General features: G+C 39.1%; 1 protein-coding gene across 2 annotated transcripts; it reads right to left on the minus strand.

The window, feature by feature from the left end:
• Positions 1–122: 122 nt before the first annotated feature.
• On the minus strand, positions 123–14851 carry LOC130438443 (C-terminal binding protein 1). Of its 2 annotated transcripts, none has more exons than XM_056770365.1 (9): positions 14726–14851; positions 7948–8102; positions 3946–4090; positions 3023–3229; positions 2703–2917; positions 2486–2616; positions 1675–1802; positions 1421–1535; positions 123–1301 (listed from the first exon to the last, which is right to left on the minus strand). In XM_056770365.1, the coding sequence occupies exons 1-9, from the start codon at positions 14784–14786 to the stop codon at positions 1115–1117; spliced, it is 1344 nt and encodes a 447-aa protein (XP_056626343.1). In that variant the 5' UTR covers positions 14787–14851; the 3' UTR covers positions 123–1114. The 2 variants fall into 2 exon arrangements, with proteins under 2 accessions (XP_056626343.1, XP_056626344.1); XM_056770366.1 differs by lacking the exon at positions 14726–14851 and adding an exon at positions 10865–11190.
• Between the last annotated feature and the right edge of the window lie 23 nt (positions 14852–14874).

Below are 14874 nucleotides of genomic sequence, written 5' to 3' on the forward strand. Positions count from 1 at the left end.
TAAAGGACTTATATTACAGAATTAATGTCCACAAGATAGCATTCCTGGTTATTGTTTTCACCCTAAGATGAGTCACAAGTGTTTCTGGTGTCAACTCCATTCATCTCACAGAAACGATGCGGTGTCGTTTACCTTGGAATTTTATTTCATTTAAAATAATTCATACAAATGCATACAGTCACAAACATTTCTTTTTGGATTCTGTTTAACAAAAAATATTCATATCTCATAGTATATATAGTATGTATATTGCTAGCCTACCACTTTACCAGGAAGGAAACTATGTAGGCGATGGAGAGCTGCAACTATCCCGGTGTCCTCGAAAAACACGGTACAACCAAGTCACACACAAACAGGCAAGCATTACGCCAGCTTTGCACAAGACATTTTTTTCTTTTTGTTAACTTTATGTTTCGAAAACTAAGCATTTCTGTTTTTTTTTAACACGTAAGGTAATACATGCTCCGTAAATAAAAATAAAAACATACTGAGTGTTTTTCATCAATGTACTGAATTTTGACTACAAAAAGACAAATGGGTATAAAACAATGCACTATGCGGTTTAATTTAAAAGGAAGGAAGGGGGAAATAAATTTTCCTGAGAGGGTGTGCAAATCCCGCCTCTTTCGGGGCTTTAAAAATAAAACAAGTGAAAGAATAGACTTTTTTGTAACTATAATCAGGTGGTGAGATGCTGTTTCCCCCGTAATGCTGTTTCCGTTTTTTTTCTTTTCTACAAACCACAAACAGGTTACATTCGCGTAATAGCTACTGTTGTTTTAACAACAAAACCCATTAGACAGACAAAATAACAGATAAAAGATCGTCCACTGCACTTGGACAGACTACAATCTAAACAGCAGGATTTTGCCTCGGGGAGAAGTTTACTTTGTTATAAATCCACAAGATTTTTATTTCTTTTTTTTCCCACACTAGATACTTCAAAGAGCTCAGTCCGTCACCGTCAGTCAAAGAGATGGCTACTTCAAAGTCGCTGTTATGTTTTTTTGGCGGCTGGTTCGGAGCCCGGGAGCCTGTTTCCGCTCCTCTTCTTTGGGGTAAAGAAGGACCAGGAGAGTTCGATAGTGGTACAGAAAGCCTTTGGACGGCGGGGCTACAACTGTTCGTTGGGGTGTTGCTCTCTATCTGGTTCGGGTTTGCCGGTCTGGCCGGGTGATGGGGCGTGTGGAGGGTGGGCTACGGTGGCCAGGCTGTGGGCTATGGGCACGGTACTTGGCATGATGCCTTCTACGGGCGGAGGGAGACCCCCTGAAACGAGACTCGCTACACCTGGGGGGTACCTGCAGGGTGGGAATAATTCAATACACATTCAATAGCATTTGGCCCTAACAACTGAGTAAAGTGTGCCACATGCAGCATTTATTTTTGTTTTTTAGAAGAATGGTTCAACAGATTGTACCTATAAGATCCGTTAAGTTCTGGATGAACCATGTTAGGGTCCATCCCCGCCCAGTGCGTGGTCTGTGTGAGGAACTCTTTGTTCACGCAGTTCTTTAGGCTGTCTGGAATGCGACCTGTGGGCAGAAAACAACTTCATTACAGAAAACCCTAGAGTCATTGATCACAGCACACAAGCAGAGACTGCGAGATCAGACACCCAATGCTTCTGATTCATTTGACAAATGGCATGCGTAGATTCATGAGTCTGTGTACCGGTAATGGCTCGACGGATCTCCCTCGCCGCCTCCTCCCTCATCTCTATGGAGGCCTGTTCGCTGTACCAGGCGGCGTGTGGGGTGCAGATCAGGTTTGGGGCGTCTTTAAGAGGACCCTGGCTGAAACTGCGACACAGATACAGTTATAGTCTGATCACAAATGTGACTAACTGACAGAGCTGTAGACATTCTTGCTTTTTTGTAAAACCGCCAATGATCAACAATTTTTTATGGGAAAGTGTGCGCAAATGGATTATATCAAAACAACGTATAAATACAAAATATGAAATGTGGGAAAATAACAAACACAGACAAACATTTTGAAATGTTAAATGAAATTGAGAATAGGCTACATTATTTTCTATTATTAATATTTATATTTATCATACAAAATAGCATAAGAGAGATCTATCTTCATTGTCAGTTTTTCTTGTTAATTTTTGCAGTCACACTATTGGACAGATTTGCAGATTAGTCTGTCAACTACAAATGTAGAGAATTATGATGAAAATATTGTCTTTTTATTTTTTTTATTTTTATTTTTTAATATTGTTGTATATTTTTTTAGCCTGGTTTGAGACATGCAAGAGGAATGCTTAAATCCAACGGTAGCCAGGAGTTTCTGACCCAACTTTTAAGAGGGAATGTTTTACAGAGATAGGAAATTCTTCATTGTGACTGCACTTAAAGCGATAGTTCACCCAAAGATGAAAATTCTGTGCGACTTTCTTGAGCAGAACACAAAAACTATTTTTGACCCTGTTGGTAACAGATCAGCGCCGGCACCCATTCACTTCTATTTAATTTACCTGAAGGGCTCTGTCTCATGGACGTCCAGGGCCGCCCCCCGTATTCTGCCCTCTTTCAATGCCTGGGCCAGAGCTTTCTCATCCACCAGACCTCCACGAGCAGTGTTCACCAGGAACGCCCCCTGACGCATCTACAGTCACACAAAGTCACGCTCACTGAATTTTATTCTAACACAAATAATACAGTTCATAAAACGAGCACGGCTGTGGGCAGCACCTGTTTGATGGTGAAGTCATTGATGAGGTGGTGGTTGTGTTCATTTAGACTGCAGTGCAGGGTGACACAGTCGCTGTGGAAGAGCAGGTCCTGTAAGGTGTTGACCCTCTGCAGCCCGAGGGCTCGCTCCATCCCGTCAGACAGGTACGGATCGTAGAAGATCACGTTAAAGCCGAATGCTTTGGCCCTCAGAGCCACCCCCTGTCCAACACGCCCTGAGACCAGACAAATCATGAAAGATGGGAATTTTAATATTGAAATTGCTATAACCAGGTCATGTCTTGGCTATGAAACTATCTAGTGTCACTTTTTCAGCACACCTAGGCCAATGATCCCCAGCGTTTCCCCTCTGATCCGGGCCGCCCCAGAGGCGACCTCTCGGATCTGCTCCACGCTCTGGACCCGTGTGCCCTCCCGGAGGGCCTGGTGCAGCCAGGTGGTGCGTCGGTACAGGTTGAGGATGTGACACATGGTGGAGTCTGCGGTCTCCTCTACTGAAGCTGCTGGCATGTTACAGACTGCTATTCCTAAAGATGTGGATGGATTACAGTCAGATTCCTTATACAAACTCATTGAATTTGAACTCACTCTAATGCCACTTTTAATTCAAGTATCAACCAATGTACTAATTCTTTAGACAATTGCTAGTATACAGTACTTAATAAGGGTGTAATGATATATTATGCCATGACATATTACAATACAAATAAATGTAGGATGTGTATATGCATATATTTTATTGTTTTACAATTTGTTGAAACCTATTAGTTGAGCTGCGGACATGTCATCTGAACCAAAATGTATAATGCAAAAATATTGTTAAAAGAGATTCTCTCTTAATGCTCTCAATATTATCTCAAAATTTAGTTTTCTAAGCAAGTGACGGATACATAACATATTTTTCAACTTACATATGGAAGGATCAATTAATCATAAACCTTGAAACTTGTAAGTAGCACAAAATGTTATTTAAAATGATTGTTGTTTTAGAAATAAATCTGTTGATTGTTTTTTTTTTATCAATAATATCTTAATCGTGAACCCAATACCGCGAACTGTTTTGAACGTTGAGCTAATTGTGCTGTTATAAACTAGCATAGATCAAAAAGAATAGAAAGTTTAATTTCATTCCCTTTCTCTTCATCTAGGAGAAACCTTTATGAAAGACATGATTTTAAACTTGTATGGGAACAATGCTGCGTGAAATTACTTGTGACGTTTGATAGAGATGCATAAGTATTACCTAAGTCTCCAGCTGACTTTATGTCGATATTATCGAAACCGCTGCCGATGCGGACAATTATACGAAGTCCTTTAAACTTTTCCAGATCTTCTCTCATCAAAGTGATGGTGTGGTACATGAGCGCACCCACTGCTTCATTCAACACCTAAGAGACAGCACAGAGAGTACAGTGAATAAAAATATACTTTACAACAGACTTGTGTTCATATCTTTTCAAGGTCAAGCTTTTCTTCTTCTCTGACAAGAGCCCCTGTCCCTGCAGCTGAACCCCGCCACATCATGATGCTGTTTTACAACACTTTACTGTTGAGATGGTATTGTACAGGTGTTGAGCAGTGCCAGGTTTTCTCCAGACATGATGCATGAAACTGAGATTCATCAAACCAGAGTATCTTGTTTCTGACAGTTTGAAAGATATGTTGAAGTACGATTTCAAGTTTCCATGCGTCTTCATGGAGCAAAGCTTAAGTCTGGCCACTCGGCCATAAAGCCCAGAATGGTGGAGTGTTGCTGTGATGTTTGTCCTTCTGTAAGTTTCTCCCATCGCCTATATGATCATGGATCTCAACCAGAGTGATCATCAGCTTCTTGGTCACCGCTCCAACCAAGACCCTTCTCCATCGATGACTCAGTTTGGACAGGAGGTCAGCTCAAGTAAGAGATCTGGTGGTTCCAAACCTCTTTCATGAAGGATCAATGGAGGCTACATGCTTCTGAGAACCTTCAAAACAGCAGATTTTTTTCAGAAGTCTTACCCAGATCTGTGTCTTGATACAATCCTGTCTCAGAGCTCTACTGGCAGTTTATTTGACTTGGGGTCTTACTTCGATATGCATTTTCAGCTCTTGTAAGTTTTATGTGCCACTCCAAATCATTCACTTATTCAATTGAATTTGCCACAGGTTAACTCCATTTGAAGGGTAGAAATATCAACAAGCAAAACTAATGCTTCTGAGCTAAATTTCAAGTGTCCCAGATTTTGATTTTTAATATATTTGCAAAGTTGTCACAAACCAGTTTGGCGTGTAGATTATTGTAAACTATTTTGAACTTTAAGTAGTTTAAGATAAGGCAGCAACCTTATAAAATTTGAATAAAATGAAGGTGGATGAATACTTTTGTAAGGCACTGTATATAATGTGTGTGTGTGTGTGTGTGTGTGTGTGTGTGTGTGTGTAAAAAATCTGCATATGTATACAAGACATTTTTTTTGACTAAACGCATGACAAATTCAGCTTTAAGATGCAGTATCTTTACTGTAGAGGATTTAAAATTATCCATAAGTTGACAACACTTGACACAATCTAATAAAGCAAGCTCTGAAGTATATAAATGGTAAATACAAAGCGTAAACCGTATTACCACATCACAGTCCGGGATGATGATGAAATACATAATTCATCAAAATGAACCACAACATTAAGTGATCGCTGTTGTTTATGAGCTCCAACAAAACGAAACATATTCCTACTGCCAAATTTCCATTGCGTTCAGTTGACAGTTTCATATCACTTCATCATTTTCTAATCATTTCTTTTCCAGACAGACAATTGATTTTCTATGTCATCAGAATGACAGTACGGTTGAGCAGCAGTATTGTAAATAAGTCTAATAAGATGTTTCTTTGTAGGTTTGTGGACGGGGGCAATAAGGGAGTGCCATCTGTTTGAGCAGGCCTGGGGAGCGTTCTTTGAGAATCAACCTGGCAGCCACCCAGACCAGACGCACACAGAACATGACAAGAGCAATCGGCAAATCAGCAAAAAAACGGTCGGGCCGGGCAACACTTAATGTCTGAATGAGCGCGTAAATGAATTTAAGAGGAGTAAATATTTATACGACAAGGAATCTAGTGATTTATGTTGAGAGTAAATGATTTATGGCGCCCGCTGATGGCTGATCTTTTGTGTGTAACACTTTAATGAATCCAGCAAATTGGTTTGATTTAGATGAATGTGGAGCACAGACGAGAAAATGGTCACTCTTAATAATATTGACAGGAGTGAATCAACCTTACATGCACTTCAATGAATGACACACTTGCTCTTTTTTGTTCAGCTAGTTGTATTTGATCAACAAACACTTGTACATCTGTAGGTGACTATAATGTATTAGCCACATCTTTTTTTTGAAATAAAGCATTGGTCTTTTTTCCCAAGTGAAACAGTAAACAGTCTTGCCATGACATGTGCATGTACAAAAATTTAACTGGAACAGCTTTGTATGGCAGATTAACATGTTTTGACCTCCATCTTTTAATTCTATTTGACTAAAATATGACATAATCGTGGCTGCTGTCCAAAATAAAAGTGAAAAATTTCAATGTTATATTTGCAAATCCTATGAGTTAAGACACTTGTAATGCTGTGGTAACTGCTGTGAATTAAGCGATTTGCACGAGTAAATTACATACAAAGTCAATGCAAAGACTTGATTAGAAGCGAACAATAGACGTGCGACTAAATTTAAATTTGTATTTTCGGTCAAAGTTTTACCTCGAGCGAGAAATCCATGCAAAGAGCTCATTACTACTATATGTCCCGACGCCTGAAGACACTCCCCGTTGTGTGATAATTTGTCGCATCATTTTTCGCACGAGTAATAAAGAGAGATAAACGCAATAATTTGCGTTTGGTGTGTACACAGCATTTAACTTTACAATAATTTTGTATTTGTTAGCAGTTAAATTAAAACAGTTCACTTTAGTTAATAGACACAATGAATATTTACAATTGTATCGGCGTTAACAAAAATGAATAAATGCTGAAGAAATATATTGTGATATTGTTAAGGAATTTACTTATATTAACAAATACAACCGTATTGTAAAGTAAATGAATAACAATAAGCAATAAGTACTACTTTCATGCTGAAACATTCCACCAAATTTGATTCCAGACATTGGCTTTTAACAAATCCTAAAGACAGTGATCAATAGCCGCAAGGAAGAGGTTAGAGGAATGAAATAAATAAATCACATGAAGTACAGAGAGTAGAATGGCTGTGAGATTTCATCACACTGCCCAGTGAATTCATCTAATAAATCATTCTACTCATTTCTGGCAAAAACGCTCTCAGCCTTATAAATATTACTTCAATTGTGCAATCTACTTTTCTAGCCGCTGAGATGAAGTGCTTTTTCCGTGTAACAAAGCCAAAGAGGCTTCGTCATGTCGAGCCAGTGGGATGTCTGATGCACAGCACAATCATGTTGTCACATGTATTAAATGATATATGCATCTAGTGATAAAATACCACTTCCTACATGAAATGCCATTCACAATGCGATTAAATAGTGAAGTAGTGGAAAGTAGTACGTGACCCTGGACCACAAAACGAGTCTTAAAGGGACAATTCACCCCAAAAATTTAGTCACCCTCCTGTCATTACGAACCTAAAGAACACAAAAGAAGATACTTTGAAGAATGTTGATAACCGAACAGCGGTGGCAGCCATTGACTTCTATTGTATGGGCACAAAACCAATGCAAGTGCACGGCTACCATCACTGTTCGGTCAACAACGTTTTTCAAAATATCTTCTTTTGTGTTCTGCATAAGAAAGAAACTCATACTGATTTGGTTTTGTTTAGATTGTTGCATCTCAGCCAACTATCCTCCTATCCTAACAAACCAAACATCAATGGATAGCTTATTTATTCAGCTTATATCTTTATGTAAAAATGATGTAAAAATATCCATAAAAAAAAACTGAGAGACTGGTTTTGTTGTCCAGGGTCACATACATGTATGGCAAGACCTCATTTACTCCATTGGGATATGATTGCATGAAACGTTTCCCTTCCCACGTGGTCTTGAATACATTCGTGGAAAGTTTCAAAAAATGACTTCATCTTGATGATTGATTACATCAAAAAATATTTTCCTTGAAAAAAGAAACAAAACTTCCACAATAACACTGACTAAAACAGTAAGTAAAAGTGCTATTTTGACTGCATCTAATGCTACCGAATCAAAACAGTAAGTGAAAGTAGTACAGGTACCTTCTCGTGAATCTCCTGCGTGGTCTGAGCATCACAGAATGCCACAGTGGCCACGTCCTTCAGGACGGGCATCTCCACAGTGCAGTCCCGCCCATCCAGCAGTGCCACCAGAGGACGAGGGTGCATGGGCCCATTCATTATGGGAGGCCTGATCCCTGCAGACAACATTACATCACAAATCACATGTTTTGTTCTTCTGTACATATGTGTTTTATTCATCTGAACATGACGCTAACAGCCTTATTTTCCATCTATAACTAAAAGCTAGAAATTCAAACTCAAATATAAATCTTCCTCAAAAACACACACACACAGAATATGAAGATGCACATTTGGCTCACAGACTATTGAATGCTAAGATCCCTCATTAGAGAAGAACTCTTAAAATAGTCACTTTCACAAGCACAGAATCATATTAGCATATTAGTCCTACATTTCCAAAAACAAAACACAATGAAGGTACACTCCAGGCTTTTTAGAAGGATTGCAAATATAAGTGAAGTAAATTGCAAATATGTTTATTAGTTGATTTATCACTGTATAATAATCATGTAAAATGTGTTTTTCATGTTTTGACTGCTTTTGGGTGAATAAATGTTAGATTGGGGTTTTTAAGGTTCAAGTTGTGATGCAGCATAGAGTTTGAAAACATACAACAACAAAAAACACACAAATATTGTAAAAGTATGAGTAAAATGTGAATAAAAGATTCAATACTTCAATATTGATGATAGATAAAGTGTGAGTCAGTGAAATCGTCTTTTTACAGCACAAACCAACTGTGTTGTCAAGAAACTATATTTAATCCGTGGTTAGTCATATTTTGGCAAATGAAATGGTCAAAAGGTGAGAGTTGTTGGGTGAGAATTGAAGACTAAATAATGAGATTAATTGAGAGTGTTACTCATACAACGAACTGCACACTTGTTTTATAATTATGTTTTATAATAACAATGACTAAAGTCTGTGTGTGTTAAAGTCAGCAACACCCGTGGGGCTAATTTTGCTGTTTTTCCATCACCTTCCGCAGCACTTAGCTACATATACTGAACTGAGATCAGGGATATTCAATTTTTCAACATTTTTACAGACTAAAAGATTGCCAGTTTGGGATCAACACTCATTGGCTACTTGTCTGATAAACACATAGCTTCACTAAAAACTCTCTATGCAGTTTTTTATGGCCATTGCTGATACAGATATATTCAGCTCAAAAGTGGCCAATGGCTACTGATTTATCTTATAATTATACTGGTTTATAATAAACAGAATTAATTAAATTTCAATGTACATTACATACAGATTAAATATTTACTATTCCTTAATAGTTTTATTTATAATGTTTAGTTTTAAGATGCAATGTTTTACAGTTTCTGCACCAAAGCTTATCTAACACCTCTGGGATTGGGACAATATTCATTAGAAGCAGGTTGCGGTTGATGACACCATACAAGCAGCACAAAATGTGCATCTGTGAACTTGACCTCTCCCAGATATAATCATTCACGACCTGCATGTGCAGACATGGTATAATCATGCCAATAAGACGCAGACACATCCACTACTATCAGCCCCACCCACTTCCTAGTACAGTCTACTTAATGCTCATTTGTGCACAAACGTCTCCTCTAGGTCCTGTTTCCATCGTATCCATTCCCAAACAAAACCATCTCTGGGTGTAATGATTGTGCATTCTCACGAACATAAATTGAGCGTTGGTGACATGTATACCCGCACAGCAGGGTCTGGTTATCTTGTCACACTTCCACTGTTATCCATTTGTGTCAGATTAAGGGGAAACTGCCAACAACATGCAAAAGATGCATGGGTGACACTGGCGATTCATTTTTGGGAATCAAACGCATTCAAAACAAGAATCCTGCACTGCAAGAAACATAGCAGTTTCCTGCGATCTCCACAGCGTTCTCTTAAATCCCTAGATGCTCTGTTCATTTTGCCATGCCCCGAGGGTAAGCTGCATCTGTTTGAATTAGCTAGTTCATGGCAAAAAGAACCAAAAGGGTCAGTCGCACACGGCGTCTAAAGACCTCGACTGCCCACGGGCAATAATTCAAGCTGACATCCCCCTTTGTTGTCATCTGGTGAAAATGAAAGCCAATTTCAAATCCCAACCTCTCATTCAGCATGTATAAAAAGAACTGAACCTGATTCTAATAGCATGCTTTGGGTGAGCTGGGGTGAATGTGTTTTTTTATAATTCATGGAAAGTCGATGCATTGTTCTTAACCCATATTCCAATGAAATATGTGTACGTGCATTTTCAAGAAGCTGCACCCTAAATACTATAACAAATGTACTTTTTCTGTTAATCTCAAATAACCTCGGCACACGCGTGAATGTGAATACGTTCAGAAGTCAAACACAAATCATTTCAGATCAATCCAAAGAGTAACCATGATGTCCAGCACTGTTCTTCCTAAGGCAGACTATTCGTTTCATGAACCGTTCTAGAATCAGACTTTCCTTCGAAGAGAACAAAATTAGGAAGCGAGTCAAAGCCGGAACTGGAAGCCACATTTCCACTGCACAATGTGCTGGAGGGCCACAGGAGATGTCCTAGCCAACCCCTCAAATTTTCCAGAGGGGAAAGCGTGTGCTTTTTGATCACTCCAGCGAGATGAATGCAGTTAATAAAGAGGGAGATCACAGGTCTGTAGCCCCAGACTTTCCCGGCGAACAGGAAAGCCAGCGACTGTACTTGGATGAATGGCTCCGATGAAAGATAATAGGAAAGAGGGAGAAACGAGAGCAGAGAGGAGGGGAGGAGGAAAGGAAGAGGGGGAGGGGAAGGCAGAATACTGTACGACGGACGAACCGACGCTCGAATGTTGCCGTAAGACATCCGTACGACACTTTCACGTGTGGCCCCATGCAGATATGAAAGGGAAACGTTTACCTAAGGGCAGGCCTTTGTTCAGCAAATGCGAGCTTCCCATCGTTTAGGATCCGCCGGAAAAACGAGCGTGTCTCCTCAGCAGGGCATTCACAAAAATCCTCAGCATATGGTGGCTACTTCAATTTTCTTATTCCTTCTTTTCTGTCAGTAGCTAGCTTGAACGCATGCTCGTAAACACACACACACTTCCCCCTCCTTTTCTTTCTTTCTCTCTCACTTACTCCCTCTCTCCCCCCCGCTCCCTCACTTTCTATTTCAACTCTCTACGACAAACACGCATGCACACACAGAATGCAAGTGTCACTGCATTTATGGGAGTGGGAGCGAAAGAGAGCGAGAGAGAGAGAGTGAGGTGGATAAAGAAAGACTGAGGAGGAATGGGGTGGAGCCTGTGCTCTTGCTAAATTGATCTTTTGTTTCCTGAGAGGGCGCGAAAAGAAAAAAGGGGAGAATTTTCAAGAACTTCATTTATTGGGAAAAAACTATGTTGCAGCTTGAAGTGTTATTTTAAGAATGAAAAATTAAAAAAAACAACGTGCATTCTTGAGTAACAAAATGTGTGTGTTTCTTTTCTTTGGTCAGCTGCAGAATGCTCTTGCGGGGTGAACGTTATTTAACCTGCTCTGACAGTGATGGTTCTGGGTTATTTAGCTCTTGGAAAAGCAATTACAGATTCCCACAGTACAGCTCTGGGATGTGACCAAAAATATCTCGATATGAACAGGGTTAGAATTGAGTAATTAAAAGAGTGTCATGATTTTAATAGCCTTTTCAACACATTTCTTAAGTTTTAAATAATACTCATTTTAACCTCAAACCTAATGTTATTACTCAAGGAGTCAAAAACTGTTGTAAAGTAAATAATGCCTTTAATTAATAAAAGATGTATTGAACACACACGTACGCACGCACTAATAGAAAACATCATATCTATAAAAAAAAATGTTCAGTTTAGCTTTTCAGTAACAAATATTTTACTTTTTTAATAGTTCAAGTGAAATGTAAGAGTGTAATGTGTTCACAGGTTAAACAATAGTGCACGAATATACACTTTATTCTTTTAGACTTTGTGCACTTCCATAAAATGCTTTTTTGTACTTAATACTACTAAACATAGTCTTTAGTGCTTATATTTATGGTGTCTCAAAATAACACAGTCGAGTTAACTTAGATCTAGAGAAGTTTCCTCTTCAAGTACTTTGGACAATTGTATTTTATATAATATAAGTACAAAGCTAGTGTGTGGAAATAGGGCACTTTATATACAGTTAAAATGACAGTTCACCCAAAAATAAAAATTCTGTCATCATTTCCTCAATCTCATGTTCAAAATAATTTCTGTACCAATATCTTTGTTATGATAAACACAGAAAAATATATTTGAAAGAATGCTTGTAACCAAACAGTTCTTGGGCCCCATTGACTACCATAGTAGGAAAATGACTATGGTAATGTGCCCCAGAACAGTTTGCTTTCCTACATTCTTAAAATGATCTTCTTTTGTGTTCAACAGAACAATACTATGGTTGTGAATGGAAGTCAGAGGGCCGTTGGGTGAAATGTATTTTACTGCACTTTTTTCCACCTGGGTTAACCTGGCACAGAAATAGAACTACATTTTTTTCAAACGGACGCTAGCTGATAACAATGTGGTCACAGATATTTCGTGCCTACCTACATATAAGAGCTTTTATCAGTTCACCAACATTACCTCAAAGGTTAATGACTGCTTATATATGATGCATACTGTACTGAACATCTGCTGTCTGCAAGACCGCTGTCACAGGGTGTGAATAACAAGTCATTCTGGGGAACACAGACTTACTGTATCTCGTGTGTGTGTGTTCGCTCCAGCGGAGAAGTCCGACTCATTTGTTACTCAAGCAGAAGAGCCCCATTCTTTGTGAATTCATTAGCACTGGTCAGGACCTCAGGGGGTCGCTGGTTTTGGAAAGTGAAGCGCGTGGTATACGTCACATACGAGATCCGCACGCTTCGACTATGTTGCATAAGCCGGCAAATCAGGCCGGTGCCATAAAATTGCACACACCTTCATTTAACAGAACATTTATGGGAAAATCAATAATTTGTTAAAGGAAAAAGTTGCGTCAAACGGATCTACTTGCAACTGTTTCAGTAACCCCTTATTTGTTGAATAAACCTTGACTAGTGTTATGCGTAACATAACACGGCAGATGACATAAGTTGTCGGACGAGTTATTACACACCCTAAAGTCTGTAATTACAAAACATGTCACACCTTAGAAATAAACAAGTTTGGCAAGACAGTAGTACATTACTAATTTTTTTTATCCTAAGAAAGCTAAATCAGGGATGCAGAACAAACACTTTAGTTTCCTCCATGTGAAGTAGAGCAAGGACATAACAAGGTGAAACCTTCTCAACACCAAACTGAACATCCGCAACAGTCAAATCAATTCTCGGGCCACGGTAAGAGGACCGCTGGGAAAAAAAAACCTGTCACTGGACACAATCTGTGATGATGAATGAGAAATATCGCAACTGGCACTGCAAAAAGTCCATTGAAATACACAATGAAAGCGGAAACGTCGAAAGGGGGAGAGGCAGAGAGCATAAGAAAGATGCCCCTGAGAAAAACTGCACTGCCTCACACACACACAGCTGCTTTGCCAGCTCACACACACAGACATATACACACACTGCAGCGTGGCGAATGGTTAAACTCCCTCACATCGCCTATCTTGGAGGGAAGAGGGTGCATGGATAACATTTCCCTAAATAAATTCAGTGTGACTGAATGCATCCTATTAAACTCGGCTTAAAATAAACTGAGAGAGCGCGGCACAAGAAAGAACATCTCCCACAAATACACAAATAGTCCTTCATTAGATCACAGTCAATTAAAAGATTGTATCAGAGAAATATCTGCATTGTGAGGCTGCGGTTTGATGGAGATTATCCTCCGTCTCTGAATCTTGTCACAGCTACGATACCAGTCAACCATGTTCTCAACAACAGACTAAATTCAACAAGGCCCTTTGAAAATATTCAATGTCTTGCTGGGCAGAAAAAAAATGAATTATAAATGAAACAGAAACTAATATTATCCAAGACGACAGATCCACACCAGATTCCCTAAACTCTATACATCTTTCTAGCTATACAACATTTTACATAAAAGCCCTACATATTCTTGTAGTTTTGTACACATCCCGCTTTAATGACCTGGATAAATTGAAAAACTTTATCAATTAATTATTTCTACCTCAAAATAAAATACACAAAAGTGACTTATATTATGTACAACACCTAACGTTATACATTATCCCTTACACGTGCCTGAATATAATAAGGGGGGAAATAGTTCAGAAAACGTTACCCAGTGGTGTATGTTTATATAAAACATTATTTTCCATTACTTAAGTTAATAAAGATTTGATAATAAATGCTACTAAGATATTCTAGGTCAAGAATCAAACGCCTGGACGGTTTTCTGCTAATGATGCGCCATCACCACTTAATCCCTTGAAACTTTAAACGTCCAACTCAAGATAAGGTGAATCTTCAAATGAGCCTTTAAAATGAAGTCAAGCTTCTGCTTGTAGCAGGAAAATCTATGATTTTAATGTACATCGTGACTGTATTGTTCAAAACTAAATGAATCTCCACATTTCTGCCCTGTTGTCTGTTGACAATCAAGTGCCTGAAATGCGAGTGTTAGCAAAGACAGCCGCCCCCTCCAAAAACAGTCCGAAACCGCCTTTCTCTGCCTTTCAGAAAACAATTAAGGACACAAAAAGCAGACCTCTATCAAAGCATTCTAGACACTACGGAAACGCATACAAGCAGGTAAAAAAGAAAAGTAAAACAATCACAAACCTTGCATCACCCGTTTTAATGCCCGTAGTCCCTCAATGTGCCCGGTACTCGGGTGAAACATGCAACGAAAATGTGACCAATCGCATCCGTGTGACCGCTGCTATAGCCAATCGGAGCAGGCTGCGTTTGGACGAGAGCCAATCGTATCA

Source organism: Triplophysa dalaica, chromosome 16, assembly GCF_015846415.1.
Source record: "Triplophysa dalaica isolate WHDGS20190420 chromosome 16, ASM1584641v1, whole genome shotgun sequence".
Taxonomy (NCBI): domain Eukaryota; kingdom Metazoa; phylum Chordata; class Actinopteri; order Cypriniformes; family Nemacheilidae; genus Triplophysa; species Triplophysa dalaica.

Coding starts and splice junctions, on each gene's coding strand:
- LOC130438443 (XM_056770365.1), bottom strand. CDS start 14,786: ATGTTTCACCCGAGTACCGGGCACATTGAGGGACTACGGGCATTAAAA. Junction 1,803..2,485: donor CATGAGACAGAGCCCTTCAG/GTAAATTAAATA, acceptor TCTGTGTCGCAG/TTTCAGCCAGGGTCCTCTTA. Junction 1,302..1,420: donor GAACTTAACGGATCTTATAG/GTACAATCTGTT, acceptor CCCACCCTGCAG/GTACCCCCCAGGTGTAGCGA.